This window comes from Acanthopagrus latus, chromosome 17 (genome assembly GCF_904848185.1).
Source record: "Acanthopagrus latus isolate v.2019 chromosome 17, fAcaLat1.1, whole genome shotgun sequence".
Lineage (NCBI taxonomy): Eukaryota > Metazoa > Chordata > Actinopteri > Spariformes > Sparidae > Acanthopagrus > Acanthopagrus latus.
In genome coordinates, this window is record NC_051055.1 from 14,168,846 (window position 1) to 14,190,867 (window position 22,022).

The 22,022-nt window shown below is 40.4% G+C and overlaps 3 protein-coding genes across 4 annotated transcripts; 2 read left to right on the top strand and 1 right to left on the bottom strand.

Annotated features, from left to right (window-relative positions):
• Positions 1–2,701: 2,701 nt before the first annotated feature.
• nr0b2a (nuclear receptor subfamily 0, group B, member 2a) lies at positions 2,702–4,372 on the bottom strand. Its single transcript, XM_037074392.1, has 2 exons — positions 3,421–4,372; positions 2,702–3,312 (listed from the first exon to the last, which is right to left on the bottom strand). The coding sequence occupies exons 1-2, from the start codon at positions 3,953–3,955 to the stop codon at positions 3,071–3,073; spliced, it is 777 nt and encodes a 258-aa protein (XP_036930287.1). The 5' UTR covers positions 3,956–4,372; the 3' UTR covers positions 2,702–3,070.
• Positions 4,373–11,389: 7,017 nt separating this feature from the next.
• Positions 11,390–14,869, top strand: gpatch3 (G patch domain containing 3). Its single transcript, XM_037075934.1, has 7 exons — positions 11,390–11,839; positions 12,976–13,430; positions 13,546–13,720; positions 13,993–14,052; positions 14,155–14,276; positions 14,373–14,500; positions 14,601–14,869. Exons 1-7 carry the CDS (start codon positions 11,425–11,427, stop codon positions 14,779–14,781), a joined length of 1,536 nt encoding a protein of 511 aa, XP_036931829.1. The 5' UTR covers positions 11,390–11,424; the 3' UTR covers positions 14,782–14,869.
• A 233-nt stretch (positions 14,870–15,102) lies between these two features.
• On the top strand, positions 15,103–20,143 carry gpn2 (GPN-loop GTPase 2). Of its 2 annotated transcripts, none has more exons than XM_037075885.1 (6): positions 15,103–15,215; positions 15,498–16,021; positions 16,725–16,881; positions 17,022–17,182; positions 19,295–19,443; positions 19,610–20,143. In XM_037075885.1, exons 2-6 carry the CDS (start codon positions 15,602–15,604, stop codon positions 19,677–19,679), a joined length of 957 nt encoding a protein of 318 aa, XP_036931780.1. In that variant the 5' UTR covers positions 15,103–15,215; positions 15,498–15,601; the 3' UTR covers positions 19,680–20,143. The 2 variants fall into 2 exon arrangements, with proteins under 2 accessions (XP_036931780.1, XP_036931781.1); XM_037075886.1 differs by having other exon boundaries at positions 19,295–19,425; positions 19,618–20,143.
• The last annotated feature ends 1,879 nt before the right edge of the window (positions 20,144–22,022 follow it).

Genomic DNA, 22,022 nt, shown 5'->3' on the forward strand with positions numbered 1-22,022 from the left:
ATAAGGACATATCTTACATAGTAATGACGTTTCGGTCATTCACTTCTTATTGTAGCTTACAGAAAATATGACATACTGCCATATGCTTGCAGAGCTTTGTGTCAAACCAAAATAATATATTCACTCAGTTTGAAAGTAAGCAGCAGCGGCTTTATTTTGCAACAAATTATTGTCCCCCATATATCAACAAGTCTTTGCTGCGCCTGGCTGGCTGTCTCTTTAGCCTACTTTTCCTCTTTATCTCTTCGGTTATTGTTGTCAAGCTCATCTCCCCGAGGTCACTGTGTTGTACCAGCCAGGCCTTTTCCGCCCTCAGCGAAAGAAGAAAACTTGTTCGGCTGGTTCTGACAGAAAGGAAATAAAATCCCGGGGTTTGTCTTTGTCATTTAAGGGAAGAAGCAGTACTGAGAACCAGCCCAACTTTAGGGACTTATCCTAAAATCCTCCTTTGGATTACATGACTTAAACATGTATATTTTTAAGGTATGCATCAGCCTTAAAGTATTCTTTATCAACAGGTCTTTCTGCTAACATATATTTCATATCTACGGAGGTTATCTGAGTGAAATGTGTGTTTTGTTCAGTAATGAGTCACATTTTCAGCCTTGAAAACTTCTGAAATGTGCTGTCAGCATCTTAAAACAACTCAGAATAAGTCAGATAGCTGTGCTTGCATCAAGACAACGCCTCTAAAACATTGTTGAAACACTGATTTGTACTAAAAAAAAAAAAGCAGGTGATGATATTTTTTGCACACACTGTAGGAAAAACAATCTACCAAACAAAGCCTGGTGAGCTACAACCCGTCTGAACTCTCCTGCGCTGAATGTCGAGCTTTCAGACTCGCTCTTGTGTTTGTGGTGTGTTGCAGTTGCCCTGTGTAACCCCGTTTCCTCTGGCTCTCTACCCCCACCAGCACATTCCTGTTTTACCTGTATAGGTGTCATGCAAAGGCTTACTGTTTCACAACTGACATACCACAGGCTAGGATGAATCAGGAGGGCCTGTTCTATGTCAAATATAGCCCGCAGGATATTAACAGCATTATTCTTTATACTTCCATCAACTTTTGAGCATGACACATGTGATTCGTGACGGGTTCTTATTTTGCTAAATGTTTTTGTACGCGAAAAAATGTCAGGACAGGTAAGTTTGAGTAAACTCTTAACATACTGTCTCTGATTGTGTGTGTGAGTTCCATTAGTCTCCATTAGAGGGAGACAAAGCTCCACAATAAAAACATCGCACACTACTGCTTCTACATGTGAGGTAATAACAAACATTAAGGGGGGTTACTGATTGTATCAGTCTTTGTATCTCAGTGTGAAGTGGTCAGTCTGACACAGACAGTTAACAGCGTCCATGAGTCAGATGTGGTTTTATGCAATATGAGTGGGGCAGCACACTTAATCTAAACTGAAATATGGCCAAGTGCAATAAGCAATAAACTGTTTTTGATAAAGATTATATGTGTGTGAAATGGGGTTGCAGTAACATACTGTTTACAAGGTATAATATGCAGCAATATAACGTTTACATGGTAGGACATTTTATGGTTATCATTACCCTGTAGATTGAGTTAATTGCTTCATCTAGTCTCATTTTACACCTGTAAAGAAGATTTATATCATGACAGTCTTTTTCTCATTTTTCTGTGATGAAATGAGAGGAGCATGTCATACTTTGTCCCAGTAAACAATCATGAAGTTTGGTTCAATTATTAACTTATTATCGGTCTTCCAAAACCTCAATACCTACTGTCGAGCATGGTGGTGGTGTTATTAGGCGGTGAAAACATAAAATCATCAGCCAGAAGATCAGCTGTCTGTTGGGTGTTCCAACAGGACAGTGATCCCAAACACATCAGGATGACGCTATTTTGCTGTGAGGCTCAGCAAATGTTTTGCGGACTACGAAACTCCACCAGACTTTCCATCAGCATGAGGGTGAGTAGACAGTAACTGAATTTTTATTTTTGGGTGAATTTATCCTTTAAGGGTCAATGCAACTGATAATAGTCCTGATATTTGTGTAATTTGCTGAGACTGTTGCTGTACCATGAAAATCTCCCAACAAACTCGTTCTCCGGGTGTAAGAAATCATGTTGGTTTGGTTCAGACCTCAACAGCATCATCATAATTTCAACAGTCTTTTCAGTGAAAATGAAAATTGTGACGTAAAAATAATACATACATCATTCTTACTAATCTAAATCTTTAATATCTGTTGGAGATAATCTCAGTAGGTGTACAGCTCTTGTTTAAAACTCAGTATTGGCTTTAATAGTTTGAAGTCCCCTCGCAGTTAAAGAAAAGAGAAACCCTGTCAGGCTGTATTGCCATACACTCTCTGCTGATGCATTTTCTTGTTCCGTCATTAAAGCTGCACCACATATTGTTGGAATATCTTCTCAAACCTATAATCACCACATTTTTAGTGGGCTTTTGCTGCATTTCCAGAGAATTCACTCTGACATGTTCTATCTTTGGGAACCCTGGCATCTTGACAAGAATTTAAAATAAACAGGATTGAGCAATACTTTGCTGTGCAACATGACCGTAAAGCGGTACGTGCCAAACGAAATGTAGGGAAGCTGCTGTTCCGAACAAAGTGTCATTATCACATGGTACAGAAGACAGATACTGCATCAGGTTTTGGCCTGCTCTGAGTCCTATCAAAAGATTAAGACAGGACTTAACTGTTAAGTTCGTGTACAAAAATATATTTATTTGACATATTCTGTCAATGCAGACAACACTTATTTACAACATTAAGATCACAAAAAAGATCTTTAACATGAAATACAGTCCGGAAAGTCAAATCTCTCCACTTTCAAGGATCAAAACATTTCAGACTGGGCTAAAGTGACCTTAGCTTTAACATAAATGTAAGAAATTCATAGTCTTGTGTTTTTGTTGTCTTCGATAAGTCCACTGTCAAGCATTTCCTTCATTCAACGAGCAAACATTGCATGGGTGGGTCAACAAAAAGTTCTGCAGCACCATTGTTAAAAAAAACCCCTGGATTTAACTTTCTCCAGGACAGTTGCATAAAGTCCAGCCGTCTTCTTCTACCTGCAGAAGAGCATGTCGACCAGCAGCTCCAGCAGATCAGCCTGGCCTATCACGGGCCGGAAGAAGAGTTCAGAGATGAGGCCGGGTGTGATGCTCTGCAGCGTGGAGGCGGTGAGGAGGATCCGAGCGAAGCGCTCCCCGTCCCCCGGGTGGAGGAGCCGGACCACCTCGCTGAGGGCGTGCTGAGCTTCTTGTTGCAAGCCTTCAATGAACAGAGCTGCCTTTAAATCTGGGACGTCTGTTGAAGGTAAAAGCAATACATTAGTAACATGTAATGCAAATGTTGTATTCTTGCAGCAGTGACTGAAAAAACACCAAGATCTCAGAACATCACACGCATACACACCTGGATTAAATATTGTGGTCCCTTTGAGGTATGCGTACTCCTTTGGACTCAGATCCAGACTCCAAAACTTTTTGAGGCAGGACTTGAGTTTGCTGACACCAGCTATGGTGGGCTGCTCCCTCTCCATCCCCGGGCTCTCCTGGCGGTTCAGTAGAATCTTCTTCAGCATGCTGTCCGCAGGGCTGTCCATCACCTCAAAGTCCACACACTCCTGGGCCAGGCCCAAAATGAAGAGCGGTGCCCAGCAGCTTTTGAGAAGTGAGAACTGGTCGTTTGGTGGCATCTGGTTAAAAGCAGGCAGGTTCCTCATGAACTGGACGGTTTTAACCAGAACGGCTGAAGCTTCTCTGCAAATCTCAGACGGCCTTTTCAAGCACACTGTCCGCCGCAGCTCACAGTTGCATCTGTGAGGTACTGAGCTGTAGTTGAGGCTGTTTTGGCTCGGCTTGCTGTTATCCATTTGGCTCAGGATGTTGAAGAGGATGGGATTCGAAAGCCTGTCGCTGTTGGCCGAACAATGACACCCGCTATCCATTTTTAGAGGCTGTAGAGATCTGTGCAGTTAAATGTCAGTGACCCCCTGCAGGACGTGCTCTTCGTGAGCGTCTGAGTGCTACTGCTGCCTCCTCCAGCGCTCCTGTATTTATAGGACAGCCCGGCCTGCTAAGTGGACCTTGACTTGTCAATACACTCTGTGAAAAACAACTATGTGCTCTGCCAGGTGACTGATGGTATAACCCTGGACAACTGATAAGCTTTTCTCAATGAAGAGGAGCTGGTGGAGTAACGCCTGGGTATCAAGAGGGTTGGGCCTTATCTCAGAGCCGGTGTCATTAACCCAGGCAGTACCAAGCTACCAAGGACTGCAGAGGTAATCAGCCCCACATCTGTCCCTGCACCCTGCCAGCTCACACCTGCACAGCAGCCAGAGAGGCCATTGACCTGTGAGTTAAGACCTCATCATGTATGGCAAGGTGTTTGTTTTCTAGTTCTTTTTTTTCTTTTTCCTTTTTCATTGTTGTTAATTGTGGAGTTTTTAGACCTAATCTGGAAGTCAAACTGTCCAATCCAACCTTTTATTTTATTCCATATAAACAAATCCAAAGAATTCAAGATTTACTGAGGTCATTTCTACCCCAAAACACACCACTAATATTCTGACAAAGAATAAATAATCTTTTATTAATATTTGGATTTTTGACATCATTTCTATCAGTTCATTGTTAATTTCTGTATTCTGTAAATTATCATTTAACGCAAAAAGTACAGACCAAAGTGTTCATTAAGAAGATATGACTTGACAATGGAACCAGAATAAAAAGTTAAAGATGCATTAAGTAACTTTTTTTTAGTTGTATACTAGTATATTCTTAAACTGTAGGACTTCTAGAATCTTTTTGCTATCAATGTCTATTAAAAGCAAAAATCTTCACAGCAGCTGCAAAGCTAAATAACATCTTTTAAAATTTATTTGCAATCTCTGGACTTTCAGACAGCTGGATCGTGCTGTGCAAGCAGCATGGAGCCATTCTGTGTTTTTTTTTTCACGTTTTTAAAAATATTCTTTAACAAGTCCCCATCTAGTTCAGTTGTTGAGGAAAATGCTGTCAACACTGACTTACAGCTCCAGAAATGTTTTGTGGGCTATGAAACTTTCCACTGACTTTCCGTCCACATGGGGACGAGCAGATTATGACGGAGTTTCCATTTCTGGGTGAACTTATGTGAACTTATCCTTTAACTGTACTTGTTTTAATTGTGACACAATCAAAGTTGGCAAGGGGAAATGTAAGGAACTCCAGTTTATGGGGTCTATAACAGGTAGTACTGTGATCCACTTGTCATTTAAATAAGTTTACCCTAATTTGTTATCTTCCTGGTGCCTGGCACAGAGGTTGCAGACTGATAAGAAAATTGCTTTATTATTGTCATGGGTAAACAAACAGCATATTTCAATGTCAAACGCTCTTGGTTTTGACATTTAGCGCAGAGAATCGACTTCACCACATTCTACCGTGACAGGTGACACAATATATAAGATATTATGTTCTTTACTTTTGTCTGGACACCTGCTGCACAAGCCAAGAAGCCTGAAAGCGTCACAGGAGGGGAGTCCCAGTGGAAGACATGAACCACAGAGCGCTGGAGTCAAGGTCAGCCCACAGAGCCATTGACTGCAATAAAGAGATTACGAGCCAGACACTACTGGCAGCACCAGTCACCGAATGTTTGTTGTACTTCGTCAGTCTCTCTGCTTCAAAGGATTCTCTAGATTTTAGAAGCCTAATTTTCTTTCCTGGAGTGATTGAGTCATTATGACATGCTTCTGTTCAATCGTGTCAGACGAGACCTGTCGACAATCACAGGAGCTGAAACGTCACACGCCAGGTCATTCAACACATGATGTAAGACTACGGTATTTTGAAGAATTTCAGTAAAGTGACCTGTAATGCCCTCAGCAGCCCTCAGGTTTCATGAGGCATGTGGGCAGTTGTAAATGCCGGTGATAAGGCTTGTGTTTATAGAGTTAGGAGCAGGCAGAGACGGACACGGAGGACAGACGCTTATCTCCAACCAGGACAGTAAAAATGAATTGTCCTTCGTTCTATAAGTGGAACAACCGCTGCATCCTGAGGCCAAACAAGGAAAACAGTCCAGGCCTGATGAGGCATGATGTAATGACGGGAACCTGAAGAGTGTCCAAGCCCTTTTTTTAATTTAATCAAAATACATACATTCACTCAATATGTATAAGACACTTGACTGTCCACTCTAATTCCTAATCTAATATCAAATCTAACTCCAGTGACCATTTGAAAGACCGATAATGAGATGATTTATACGACAACTGTGTCAACATATCCCTCTACCCATGAAACTTATATAGTTTGCTTTTCTTGTGAGGTTTCCCCCAATATATTGTCTTATATGTTCCCTCTGGTTTGAGTTTTCCCAGGTCGTTGAACTCTCAGGGTTTGATGGACACCACATCTGGTACAGCACATGACACCTGACCTTGACCTACTGCTAATACAGCACAGGTTCATCAACCCAAAGGTGACAGTTATGTTTTAACAAGGTGGGGTTGTCTCACTCCTCGGGAGAATCACTCGATTATTCTGGAATTCAAATTGATGGAATTCAATTCACATTTTTATAGATCGTTCTTTCAGGTTCGCCATTAAATGACATACTGTGTGTGACTTTTCGGACGTTCTTGTCAACAGCAAAATAATCATGAATTGAGAAAAAATTATGAATACAAATGGAATGATCCAACCTTTGAGATGAAATTAGTAACTGAAACACAACAAACTGAAACTACTGGTTGATTATAAGGTGCTACCCATGCTGGTCTGCACCAGAAGAGTTGGTTAAACGCATCATTTCATTAACGTACACATTTAGATTACATGTCGACAGAATTGTCCTTGAAAATCTGTTTACTCATTATTTTTTGTTGTTGTTCTCTACAAATGCTGTTTTGTTGGATGATGTGTAATGTCCATAAAGTGTCAAACATTTCAGCAACACTTAAAATAAAATGTGGTTATTGAAGAAAGTCATTAACAGTTTCCAGTGGCTCAAGTATTATACACAATGATTGGTTTGGACAATGTTTAATCTTATAGATTAAATTGTGACTGTTTTCTGATAGTGGGGCCGTTAAGTGTTAAACTTTTAAAATATGAACAATCTTGCTTTCTGTGAAAGAAGCATGAAACAGTGAAAGTTGTTGCAGAGGCCTTAGCTTTTGGGGGTAAGAAAAATGTAGTCCTACAAAACAGTTTTAGCCACCACAGTCACTAGAACATGTGCAGAGTGTTAATGCTGCCTTTTTGCATTTAAAGTGCCTGGTGCAACCCTTTTTACATCCACAGTGCACAAGCTCATAGCAAGCCTGTGATGCCTCAGGGAGTGTTGTCTAACATGTCTGCCAGCCAGAATCTGTATCAGTCCATTCCCAGTCTGAAGGACTTGGTAACTGTGGGCTTGGAACCAAGGCAAGCTTCCGTATGTTAGCCTGGTGCATTGCTCTTTTGATGTGTTGCCTCACAGCGGCTTGTGTTGGGGGGATGTCTTCCAGTGATCCTGACCTCTGGGTAAAAAGTTGTTTCCTTGCCTCATTGACATCTAAGAATGCACTTGTTCTGTCATAGATCAGCACCACAAAATGTTCTAGTTGAGACAAGGAAAGATCACTCATCTCTTGTGGCATATGCAACCATTTCATGGAAAGCCTCTGTAACTTCTGGATATACACGCCATGTATCCCAGGCAGTCTTTCTACCACGACCACAGAACGAAGATGTTGTATCACAGCCAGTGAAAGCATGAAATGCTAGCAGTGCAGAACCAGTGGAAGGACCCAGTGCAGCAACCACATTGTGAATGCCTATGTAACAGAAATGGTTTCCAGCTCCAAAGACAATCCACATTTCTTCCAGTTTGACCTTCTGAAAGACAGCAACTGCCAAGATGACGCACTATCACCTTCTTGGTTACCTTGTTGGCAGCATCCGCCACATGAAGGTAGAGACGCTTCCTCATGAGTGCATGGGAGCAGGAGACTCAAGTCACAGCCAGTTGGAGAACAGTGGACAGTGTTTTCTTTTGTGGCATACACTTCTTTGTCAGGATTTAATGGTATGTTCACCACCTGAAGAGAGAGGAAGTGAAAAAGTTTGGCTTTGTTTTCTTCCACAGACAAGAAATCTTTCCAGTTCTTTGGTATTAATGTACACGGTTCGACTCTTCTTCTTTCCCCTCCTCTGTCTTGTCATGGCTTTAAGGCTATTTGTTTGGTACACATCCCAAACAATGTCAATGCGTTTTGTGTCTTTCAACTGTGATACTATGTATGGTACAAAAACATCGTCAGCATGGGCCTGGAGGGTTTTAGCAGTACCTGGTTTCAACACGTGTGCGGCTGCAGCGCCATCAATAAAAACAGCCAGACAAGCCAGAATTCATGGAAATAAGACAATGAACAAGGTCTGATTTTGTTCCCACTCTTAATGCACCTCCTTGAGATAAGGATGGTGGTGCTGACTGATTCTCATGGCTGAAAAACGGATCGAGATCACCCTCCCTTGTTTGTCATGATATCTACAGACAAGAAAACAGGCTACAATCACTCCTCAGAGCAACAAGTTGTGCCTTGTGCTTTGACTGTGTCTTTACAGGTGGAGACCTAAATAAGGGCAGCTTGTTCTTTGGGATTGTGTCTGTAATGGGTTTAGGACATTTAATCAGGCGCTCCTCCATGAATTTGTCATACTGTTCCCTGCCCAAGGCTTCAGCTATCCTGACAGTGTTGGCTACAGAGGGATCTGCTACATCTCTATTATCCAGAACCAGGAGATCTTGCTTGATCTCCAGAAATGGGTTTCCCAGGGCATCAGTTACACAACTCAGACCATGAATTTCCTTAACAGAGGTATTTTGCACACTGGGTATCTGATCGTGATGCTTTGTTCTTCTAATTTTACTCTGTTTTTTAAAATGTATGCAGATTAGCGCATTTCTAATAAGATAAGGCCTCATTTACATATTTAAACATTAAAATACAAAAAACTTGCAATACTTTTTTTTTTCTTAGCTTAACATGAGTAATCAACTAAGAAAGTTTCATGGTGATATCTATTATTTAATGTTTTTCCCCTATTCACCTATAGTGTCTTGCCTTAAGCCACTCACATTCCCAGTAATCTTCACTGCACTTAATGATGTTGACCTCTTACAGTGCTATCAATGGCATAAATGAGTTCTTCATGTCCAGAAGCTTGGAAATACAAATTTGGTTTACATTTCTATCACATGTAGATCCTAAGATACACACATTTACAATTTTGTGCATGAAAATGACATATTAGAGACCTCAGGGGTCAAACTGAGAATGCCTCCACATCTTAAATTAAAGCTTATGTCCTGAAGATCAAACCCTGAGCGTTTCATGCTTCTTTCATAAAAAGCAAGATTATTGAGCGTAACAGCTCCACCATGAGAGTGTTTTTACTTTTAATCTATCAGACTTGTTTGAATGAGATTGACAGTAGCTGTCAGACATATTCCTGCTCTCTACACCAGAATATCTTTTGGTTTGTAATGCAGGTCCTCTCTTCAAATGTTATGGATCTTAGCAATGACATATTGTACTGCTAGGCTGTACTGTAGTGGTGACCCAGTAGTACCTGGAAAAGCACACATACTAAACTAGCATAATGCTAAACTGCAATACTCTTATTTACACTGTATTCTAGTGAGGCAAAGTTAATATACGACTGCCTCTTGTTAAGACACACTGAGCCATTTGAAAAGTTCTTGTAAAAAAATGAATGTCCCACAATTTGAGATATAAACATACCACAAACAAAACTGAAACCCACAGTTTAATTGTCTTCATTTCATAAAAGTACCAAAGGCCAAATACTCCAGTGTCATGACTCATTATGATGTTTTTTTTGTGACTAGGTGTAACATTATTTATTCAGTCTGTGGAAAGATAACTTTTTTTTTTTTTAACTCTTCCACATTATTTTTATTCCTGATATGAAAGATATTTAACCAGGCTCTAAGATGTATGATATGTCTGCAAGGCAGTTTAATACTCTACAAAGGAAGTTACGTATCACTCATATTTGTTGGTTGGTTCGTCAGGAGGATTATGCAAAAACAACTGAATGGAGTTCCATGAAACTTGGATGGAGGATGGGTCTCGGCCCAGAACAGAGGGGACTGTTGGGTCTTGGTGGTAGTATGAATACAATTCTAGTAATTCACCTCCAAAAGCACAAATCTTATTAGATTGTAAACCCTCAAATCAAATTTCTGACTTACCTGTATTATCCTGTCTGTAAAGTCAGTATGACCTACTGTATGTATGTGAGCCTCTGGAGGATTGGCAAACATTTCCACAGTCCAAAGAAGCTATGACTAATGCACAGTCAGTTTGTAATATGATGTGTAAAGTGATGTCAGTGTCTGGACCCAGGTCTAGTTTTACTGCTTATTACTATCAAAACACAACGATAAAAGCTGAGGTGAAGGCCAGAGGAGGAGTTAGCCTCGGGGTTAATGAACTCTGACTGAATACATTTCTTGGCTTTCTCGCTGAAAGAGTTTAAACAAATGCAGTGATGTGGAAAATGTAAATGACATTTTGTCTTTTGTCCTATTCAGTGAGGGTACAGTGTCACACTGGTGTTATTGTGTTTTTGCCTCAATTGAAAATGTATCACCAACCCACTGGGATATGTCTTTACAATTTTAAGGGATCATGCCTGATCTGACTCACTTAAGTTGTCTCATTGAACGGTCACCAAAACTTGTAACTTAAACACTGCTGGACTTTCCCTTTCACTTAATGTCCATTGTTAACATGGTTAGTTTTAATGTGATTTTCACATTTGTCAATACTCAATCTGTATCAGAGTTGGCAGCCATGTTGGTGTTGGTGATGCATGTTGAGGTCATGGGTTGAGGTGGACAATGAACAGTTTAAAACAAATCTAGATTATATTTTAGTTTATTATTTATTATTTTCACTGTATATTGTACATATCCAAGATTGTCTGTTTCATTATTTATTTCATTGTCTACTTTAATATTTTAATTAATTGTATTGTCTATTTAGTATTTTACTTATAGGTTTATCTTTATCTGTTGTTTCCATTCATGCTGTATTTCTTTTTCTACTTTGCACAGGGTATTGGAACAAAAATTTCCCCCTGGGGATTAATAAAGTATTCTGATTCTGATTCTGATTCTTGACAAACTGTGACTTTCTTCAGTTGGAAATTATCTTTTTTAATTGACAAACATCATACGTGTGATTCATGGGATCAAACAATTATTAATTTCTCTTGATTCCCTTGCATTTAATTTTTTTTTCTAAATAAGGTCCCAACAGTAAAACCGGAAGAGGCGTGGCTCCATAGGCGGTTCTTACGTCATTTCAGAATGTCGTTCTGATGACGTTTTCCGTCTAGGGAAAAAACAAACATGGCGGACTCTGAAGACCTCTCTCCGGTGTATTTTTCCGTTAACAACATCCCTGTAGCATTTCGCTCAGCCGACCTGAGGAATTATTTCAGTCAGTTCATAGAAAGCGGCGGTTTCCAATGTTTTCACTACCGACACCGGCCGGAGGTCCTCAGGGAGTCCGAGCGGACCGAAAACACACCGTCCGGTGACGGCGGAGAGGGCAGCTCCAACTCCCCGGAGACTGACCAAGACACAACGGAGGGCTCTGGGAAGAAACAGACGGTGAAGACGTGCTGCTGCATCGTTTCTGTCCGCGAGAAAGAGGCAGACAGACTCGTCAGGATGTATGCGGGGAAACACTGGATCAACTCGAAGGGGAACTGGCTGGCTAGACGTTGCGTTATCAAAAGAGTCAAAGTTTCAGATGACAAAGGTAAGTGATGGGTGCTTCTCTAAATGTGCCTGTCAGTCTGTCTGCTGTCAGTCAACCTAACATGAATCCGGGGGCAAAAAAGAGACAGCCCCCCGGTGTAGTCTGTATTTGATGTAACTCTTCTGTGCCATATTTAAGGGGCAGTCCGCCGAGTTTACATAGTGGTCAGTACAAGTGACGTGACAGTGACGTTACCACTCAGCCTGCACCTCTTTTATAATAGACTGTGTTCTGTGGCTCTGCAGGGGCCTTGATTATACTTTAATAAATATGATGGGTAACTAAAAAAAAAAGAATAGTTAAGGTTTGTGTTTGCGTTACAAACTCGGGTTATGAACTTGGTTGCATTAAGGGACGTGGAGGATCAAGTGGTTTGGGAGCTTGTGTCAATCAAATGATTCACTGTCAGAATTTATTAGCATTTGTTGCTTTGTTAAGTTTAGCACTGTTTTTTGTTGTGTGATTCCTGTGGGTATTTCAACCATAAGGAAGAATGCCATTCGCAAGTTATCGGAGGCCAAATTGTCATCGGATCACCTCACTCTGTCACCTCCTTGTTCCTTATAGATAGTAATTATATAAATAAAAGAAATGTAAATGTCTCTTCATATTTGTGAAGTTGCTTGTTGAGAATAGAGTTGCATCAATGAAACGATGAGCTGTAACCTGTGAATTTAATCACCAACTATTTCAATAATTGATACTTGAACAGAATACTAGAGCCAAAAATTATCTGATTTCGGATTTTTGTTGTGAATGTTTTTTGCTTTCTTTACCGATCTATGACAGTAAACTGAATATCTTCGGCTTGTGGACAAAACAAGACATTTAAGGACATCATGAAATTATAAATTATTCAACAATGAAAATATTTGTTAGTTGCAGCTCCAGAACATACCAAATTCCTGATTTCTTTCTGTCAAAACTGACTTGAGTAACAAATGATAGAAATAAAACTACTATAATAAAACTGCTTCTAAATGGAAACAACTTTTAGTTAAAGAGTGTAGAAGTTACGTCATGTATGTCATGGTTTCTTCATCTATGTATTATTGTTTATACCTTGACATTTTGTCTAATTTTGACATGAAGTCTTATCACTGTTTGTACATTTATTTTTTTTATTATTATTTCAGATGATGGGTCCTTCCCGTATAAAACAAAGCACGAGCAGCGCCACCGAGTGTCCTTAACAGAGCGTTTCACAGAGGCTGACCTCAAAACCTTGCCTGAGCTGAATCCACCTGCTCTGATGCAGAATGGAAACGTGGGCACACCGGTGAAAGTGTTCCTACAGCTCATCCAGTCCTGCCGATTGCCTCCACGCCTCATCCGAAAGTTGGGCCTCACCTTCCCAAAAACCAGCTCTAACCGCCGTTACGGCAATGTACCTTTTCAGTATCGCAACAGTTGGACACTTCCAGCCACAGAGGAGACTATATTAACAGCTACTGGACATGAAATATCAGGACCAGGCTCTTTGGCTGCTCCACCATCAGGACAAAGAAAATTAGCTGATGAGAGAGAAACTATGGAACCCGATGAGCCACAGAAAGAAGAGGAGGAGGATGCACAGTCAAATGCAGATGACGTGGGTTGAAATCCATTTGTATTTATTTGTATGTTACATATTGATGCATTGTGATACAGGGCTGTGTGAATTGTCATCACTGTGGTTTTCCAATTATTAATCTTGTTGGCTGTAGGATGATGACTGGTGTGAGGAGTGGGAGCGCCATGAAGCTTTGCATGATGATGTAACGAGTCAGGAACGAAGTAAAGAGAGGCTGTACGAGGAGGAGATCGAGTTGAAGTGGGAGAAGGGCGGCTCAGGCCTGGTCTTCTACACAGATGCCCAGTACTGGCAGGAGGAGGAAGGAGGTATGCAGCAAAACCATTAGTCATACAGTTTTCCACGCTTGCCAGAAGCAGCTGGTATTTCGTGATATATGCTTATGTTATCATTTTGTCTTAACCACAAAACTAAATACCAGTCAACATTAGGATAAAAGTTGATACATTTCCCAGCCTCATGTAATGAGTGTCCAGACTTTATTATGATCTAAATCCACTTAAAATATTTATATTATTCTTTTGTCGCTATTACTTCAACTATTGATAAAATGTATTCCTCCTTCTGTCTTTTATTTTAGATTTCGACGAACAAACGGCAGACGACTGGGATGTTGACATGAGTGTCTACTATGATAAAGGTAACTCAAGTTTATTTTCAAACTGTGATTGATGAAGGGAAGCAAACTGCAAATTATCTCTGCAGAGTTCGATTTCCTTAAACCCATCTCTTGCACTCACAGATGGAGGTGACATGGATGCCCGTGATTCTGTCCGAATGCGGTACGAGAAAAGGCTGAGGGAGGGTCTTGAAGATAGATCTGGACACAGTCAGTCTATTGGCAGCTTTGAGAGGTTCACTAAGGTAAGGAGGAGGTTTATAATCTGACTGCTTTGTTTTCTACCATAGCCTATATGAGCAGATTTGTAATGTTTTTTTGTTGTTGTTTTTTGTTTTCAGGGCTTTGGTCGTCGTGTGATGGAAAAGCAGGGCTGGAAGGATGGTGAAGGATTGGGAAACAGTCAAATTGGAATTCCTGATGCTCTTGAGAGTGAGGGTCAACACCCTAATTGCAAAAGAGGCTTTGGGTGCGTATGAACACTAAAGACCGAATCAACTCAATTTAATTGGTTCTGGTTTTTCACAAGTGTTATTTTATGCCCTCTTAATCCATTTTCGTTTCTACAGGTACCATGGAGAGAAATTGTTGTTACACTCAAAAAAGGCCAGAAAAGATTTTCATATATCCACAGTGTATGATAAACCCAAAGATATTGATGAAGGCGACACGTTATTGAGACGTCAACCAAGCACAAGCATGAAGTACAGAGGCTGGCAGCCAGGTGGCACCATTGGACCACGAAGATGACCTTAAATAAAAGACAATTATTTTATGTGAATTTTACTCATTGTTTGTCTGACTTTGATATTAAACACCCCTTTCCAACTTTTCATTCCACTTGTGTAGATTTGTGTTTTACTTTTTTTGTTATTCTAATGAAATATGCTGAGTCACTATCGCAGCAAGTAAGTTGTCTCTCTATGTTAATGCGTCGTATGGGAAGTATTAAGGATTTAACAAAAGGTCAAAACAATGTATGAGGTACCCTCACAGATATGTCGAGCTCTGAGGTTAAGTGAAGGTCCTCATGTGAAATGAAAAAAAAAAAACAACAACAGAAAAACAAACAAAAAAACGAACCAGCAATGCTTTTATTTTGAAATGTCATGTACGTAACCCGGATGTAGTTAGCCGGTTAGCTAGCATCCGTTGTACGCATGCAAACATATCGGAGGCAAACGGTAATTATCTATCATTAGCAATTACTTTTAGAAATGTTAGTTCACAATACAGTGACAGAAATTCCCAGTGGTGTTAATAAGACTTTTCTTTTGTCACATAAACTTTTCGTGAGCTTTGCGTTGCAGTTAAATTAGTAGAAGTTCATTAATTAACTTAGCTAGCGTTAGTTAATGTTACCTGAATATAACGTGAACAGTCACTGTTTAGAGATGCTCCAAGTTATCCGTGAAAAGGCTAAACTTGAGCCTCTTTCATCATATTATCTGATGTGACCCTGTCAGGTTTCGCACTTGGATGCTGACACCCTGTGTAGGACAACACATGTCACCCCTCTGACACCCTGGTCCCGTCCACTGTGATCCTCAGTCCCCTTCACACTGAAACCATGTCCAGTCAGTCAGGAGTGAGACCCTCTCTGCGCTTCGGCCAGGTGGTCATCGGACCCCCAGGCTCAGGAAAAACCACTTACTGCCAAGGAATGCAGGAGTTCCTGACTCGCTTGGGACGCAAGGTGGTTGTGGTGAACATGGATCCAGCCAATGAAGGACTACCGTACTCCTGTGGGGTAGATATCTCCGAGCTGGTCACTCTTGACGATGTCATGGAGGGGTTGAAGCTTGGGCCCAATGGTGGGCTCCTCTACAGTATGGAGTATGTTGAGGCAAATCTGGACTGGTTAGAGAACAAGCTGAAACAGCACAGTGACTGCTACTTCTTGTTTGACTGTCCTGGACAAGTGGAGCTCTACACCCACCAGAGTTCAGTGAAGAATATATTCTCTCAGTTGGCCAAGTGGAATTTCAGGGTGAGCTTTTTAAACAGTCAAGCATGGGAATGAAGGAAAAGTTAACCCAACAATGACAATTCAGCCATTGTCTTCTCACTTCATGTGGCTGGAAAGTTGGGTGAAGTTTTCTGGTCCACAAAGACTTTCTGCAACGTTTACAGTAAAACAGCGTGGCATCATTCCTCTAAACAACTGAAGCAGCTGGGGACAAAAAAACAAAACAAAAACGCATCAACTTAAAATGCCTCCCGACAATGGCTTCCTGAGCAAAACTAATTCTTTGGAAGTGTGCTTAAACCTTAAGCTAGAACATCTAGTGAAGATTCTGGCTTCTCAAAGTGTGTAAAAAAGATCTTTTCAAATAAATTTGGGGGTTTGGGTTAAGAAGAATGAGCTGTATGGAGCCATTATATTTGATTTTTTTCAGTTGTTCTCTGACATTTCAAAACAAGTTCCAATGTACCTGAATTGATTAGGTGAATGCTGCAACAGTGTTTTTCTCTGAAGCTCCAGAAAAGTTTTGTGGACTACAAAACTTCACCTGACATTCCATGTCCAGCGTATGGGTGAATAGTTAGTGACTGAGTTTAAGTTGTCCCTTTAACTGATGCTTTATCCATACAATTGTCAAGTGTGGACAACAATAACTTGATATTACAGTGATTCTAGCTTGCATGAATTACTTACGACTGTGGTTTTCCTACATTCTCACTTGTCTAAGCTGACAGCAGTGCACCTTGTGGACTCTCATTACTGCGCTGACCCGGCGAAGTTTATCTCTGTGCTGTGCACCTCCCTGTCCACCATGCTGCATGTGGAGCTTCCCCACGTCAACGTCCTCTCCAAAATGGACTTGATTGAGCAGTATGGCAAACTGGGTACGTTAAAGGTTTTAGGCTTCACCTCAACAATAACTAATGTTACTGAACACAAAACACCAGTGATTTTATACCATATTCAGAAGTGGATTTACAGAATGTACCGTGGTAACATTTTTCCTGTCTGTATTCTTGCACAGCCTTCAACCTTGACTTCTACACAGAAGTCATGGACCTGACCTACCTTCTTGATCACCTGGCTGCAGATCCCTTCTTTAAAAAATTCCACCATCTAAATCAAAAATTGGCAGAGGTCATTCAAGACTACAGCCTTGTCTCCTTTGTGCCTCTCAATGTACAGGTATATCAGCTTGTTTTTCTTTTAGAAAATGACACTCAGTGACTTGGGCCCACTGTATTATATGTGACCTAACTTTTGTTATAACGCCACTGCAGTATGATACAGTAACTTAAAAGCAGAAAGAAGTACCAAAACAAAATAGAATCACAGAGCATTACTTGACTCAAGGCCAACAGCACAAGGCTGCCTTCAGTCCTCTGTATTTGAATTAAAGCTCCTGTAAACATTGTTTTTTCTTCAAGTGTTTTTCCTCACTTGAGACAATTTTTCCTGTTCCGTCACTGCCCTTGTAAGTACCAGGACAGGAGAATCCTGCTCTCTGTGTGTTCACCAAGCAGCCAAGGCAGTTTCTTTAGGGAGTATTCTTTTTATGTGTGAAAAGTGACAGTGTCACTCTTTAACAATGATCATTGTTGGAATCCGGATCTGTTTTAATAGAAAATAATACCTATGGCTACTGCATAGACCTTTGATCTTGTGTTGATTTTCTGTGGGCAAAAGCTGATGATGATGAGACAAAGTAAACTTTGCTTCATTGCTGAAATGTGCTGCCGCTAGCAGCTTGTCTCCTTGGACTGTGGGATCCTCAAGTTACTCTGAGCACTCGGCCATAGAAAATAGTTTGAATTTTATGACTTAAACGACCCTGATAAGTTGGAATTTGACCCAGTGAAAGGTATTAGGAATAACTCTTAATAATTATGCAGAAATAGTCATCTCATTGATTCTCTTGTTTGCTTAGTGAGTTCATATAGATGGATCCGTAGTTAATGGAGTCTGTTTTATAACCATTTGCTTGTAGTAAGTTTAATTACTGTGTCTGGAGTTTGAGACATGCTATATTTGTTTTCTGTGGAATGACGCAAGGCTGCTGAGAGATGTTGAGTGAATGGCATAATAAGAATTCCTTCGTTATATTTTTCTAGATGAGTCGTGAAGGGATTACTTACCCACAAAACACAGAGTAGAACTGGCCTGAACATGTTGAACTCCCACATTAATTCACAGGCTATGCCCAAAAGGCGCCCTTCCAAGAATTCCTAAAAATCACTCACCAGGTATTGATATCTCTTCACAGGTAAATCATAAATCATTTTTAGCATTTGCAGCTGAACACTGGATCAATTTTCTGCAGATGGATTGGACTGTTAAAAGGGTGTGGGCTGTCTGCACACTGTATTCGTTCCCTGACATTATTTCTTTATGGAGACTGATATGATCCTGTGTGTGTGTGTGTGCAGAGACAGGAGTCTAGACTGCTGTGCCATCACCTCATATGGGACTAGTAATTTATACAAATGGCAGGTTGGAGCAGTTGTTTCCATGATGGGGAAAATGCAGCCTTGATTCATTTCTGTTTTCTACCCCATTTAAAGGGCAAGTCCAACAATTGTGGGGAAGCTGCAAGTAAGCTGTTTCACAATCAGCATGTGTGTCTCCCCCAGTTCTGTGCCATCACAACTCCTAAGCCTTAACCACAAACTATTTAGTGTTTTAATTTTTTTATTTTATCTGTTTGATGAGGAGAAGCATAATGTAAACATATCAGAATTAGCAAGAATACTTCTTTACATATGTAGTTTCTAGGCAGATAACAGAAACGGTAATATTACGAATATCAATATACAGATATACAATACACTTATACAAAAGGAACAAAAAAGACATTAAATGACAAGTCCATTGAAGGAATTGAAAGTCCCTGAGAAGTCACTGGATTTGATTGTTAAAAATCTATGGGAACCCTGACTTAATTTAAAAGGCAAAAAACACTTGAGAAAGACAAGATTTTAGTCAGTGTTAAATGTTGGGCATCGGAGGAACTTTGGGGTATGTACTTTGTATTCATGTGTAGTATTTCTTAAAATATGAAACCTTGATGCATGTATTCTGCAATGGATTGGACTGCTAGAAAAATAATATTGGAAAAGAGAATAGGGACATACGAATCATATCAACTCTAACACTGATTTGTGATACTGAACTGGAAAACGGAAGTATGTAAGTCTTTCAACAGCACATTAAGTGAGCAAATATTTCATCATTGGTGAGTTTCTGTAAATTTCTACAGAGAAAACCCCCTGATCAAATGCTTCTGTTTTCTGTCTCCAGGACAAAGACAGCATGATTCAGGTCTTACGAGCAGTGGACAAGGCCAACGGCTACTGCTTTGGAGACCTGGAAGAGAGGAATTTGCAGGCCATGATGTCAGCTGCTGTGGGGGCAGACTTCCAGTTCGACTCGTATCCTTTCCTAATCACGTTGGTGACTCACTGTGACTCATCTGATTTAAAATCAAACCTTAAGATTTACGGGAGTTGGCTGAAATACTGACTGCTCTTGTGTTTATCGTGCTTAATTGTGTTTAAAGTAACGTGAATCTTAAAATATACATTAAAAATTGTGTTATTATGTTTTCCTTAACAGTACCACAGTACTCTTGGAGTGCAAGAGCGGTATGTTGAAACCGGTGGAAAGTCTGTGGAGGAGGAAATGATGGACCTGTAAATTGAAAAAGCCCAAATAAAAGGACAAAACAGTTTGCCTTTTAAGCACCAGTATACCAGGGGAGTCTTGGCAACATCCATCTCACTTGGCCTGAATTCTGAACCTCTCTACAAAAGCAGTAGAGAGATGGGAACTAAATTTGGGTGCTGAAGATGCTTCAAGGTTGCACCATAGCGCTTACAAATCGCAAAGAGGATGACTGAAGTGAGTAAATGGAGAGATTTTCTTCAGGTATCAACGAGATGTGATTAATTGTACCTGTGGACAACAAAAATCTTCAGTTTATGCAGATACTGTTTGTTAATATGTATTAAATGAAAAGGCCTTTGTTTAGTCTTTGTGTAACATGTTCATGGCCTCCTATTTTTAAGAAAACACAATGGTATGCAGGGGGCATGTCTACACCATCAAATTCCTTCTGAAACAATAAAATGACTGCAGTTAATACAGACATTGTTTTGTGTGTTCTTGATTTGATTTGATTAATTAACTAACTATAAGTTCATGCTGATGTTCTATGCTTCTTATTTGAGATAAATGCTGCATAATTTGTTCCCAAAATGTGCTCTTCTTTCCCTTTTATGATTGGTAAAACTATCATGGCAAACATTATACGGACGACTTTCCTCCTGCAGGACTTTCCTCCTGCCATGTGCATATATTAGTGAAGAGCATGTCTGACAGGAGGATACAGAGAACAGACAGCACATTTCCCTTGATATGCAGCGGAATATAATAGAACTTGACAATCAGCAGTGCCTTAGAGATGCAAGTGCAATTTGAGTGCGTGTGTGTACAGCGGCTGGGTAAATAATAGCACAAGCACTACATCTTTTATGTTGACGGAACAAATTATAATTATCTTATGCATGAATCAAATACCGAGCAGATTAATGGTAAAATATGTACGGATTTTAGGTTAAAACACTCAAAATGTGCTAAAATGATCAACCGAATGTGAAGAAATTACAGTTTTGACATAACATCAAAGACGACTGTATTGAAGTTAGCATGCTAACCAGCAAGCCCTTGGCCTGAAGCCTTTTTCTCCCAGCAGTCCAAAGATCCTGTGCTAGCATCAACACTCCCATGGTAGCCAAGCCTGCAAGGCTAGCTGAGCTAACAAGCTCAGAGTAGTGACAGTAATGGATATATAAAAAGAATACAGTTAGCAACAGTTACTGTTATATGCTGCCCCTGTTCATTGGGAGTATACATTGAAGGCGGTCAGTTCTTACATAGTGCATCTTTAATGTCCACTCAGTTTGATTCCTAAGATTTAAGAACTGTTTTGAGCGTCTGAACAAATACAATACCTAACAAGGTAATACAAGACTGACAGTGCTCTTTTAACACAATCAGATATTAGCAGATCTTTGTGTTCAGTACAAAGGAGCATAACACAGTGTGCTGGGTAAAATGGAAAAATTTAAATAAATCGAAAGTAATAATGGGCTCCTCAGTAAAAACACAACTGTATTATGTCCAACAGGCAATTTCTGACAAAGGTGAATCAGAAGTTTGAGCTACAACAATTAGTTGTCAACTGTTAGGTTAATCAACTATTTTGGTTGTTTTTTTGTTTTTGTTTTAACCACGAAAAGTGTAAAACATTTGTCTGATTTCTTTGCCAACAAACTGAATACCTTTGGGGACGTGAGACATTTGATGACGTCATCCTGGGCTTTTGGGGACATCGATCGGCATTTTTCGCCATTATATTTTATCTACCGATGGGCTAATCGCTTCGACAATGAGAATAATCCTGAGCTGCAGCCCGGTCACAAACATGAACCAAAAGTTACCATGACTTTGGCCAAGAGCGAGTCCTTGTACGTTGGCTGTGTCCTTTTGTCCAGCAGGTGGCACATGTGTATTCAAATCCTGCTGCCAGATCCAATAGAGTCTGCTTCGGCTTTTACCGGCAGCCGGAGCAGAAAAATTAAGTCAGGCGGGGAGAGGAAGCTACATTAAATCTGTTTCTGCACAACTGGCCCTGTGTCTGGTCTCGGGGATGGAAGACCCTCTGTCTTTGTAAAAGCACCTCAAACTCTCTCTTTAACTTTTGGGACTTTTTTCCAAGGACCATGTCTTTACTATGAAACCCCCTTTACATTTTAAATGCACCACCACAACATTAGAAACACAGGCTCGACGCCTCTTACACACACACACACACACGAAACATGCGGCTTCGTGTGCGTGTGTGCGCGTGCATGCACTTCTCGTGCATCGTCGTGGTCCGCCTAAAATAAAGCGCGATCCACTTTGCGGGCTCGCACTGATGTGGGAAATCACATTAATCCCGCGCGTATGATGTGGCTGTGAAATG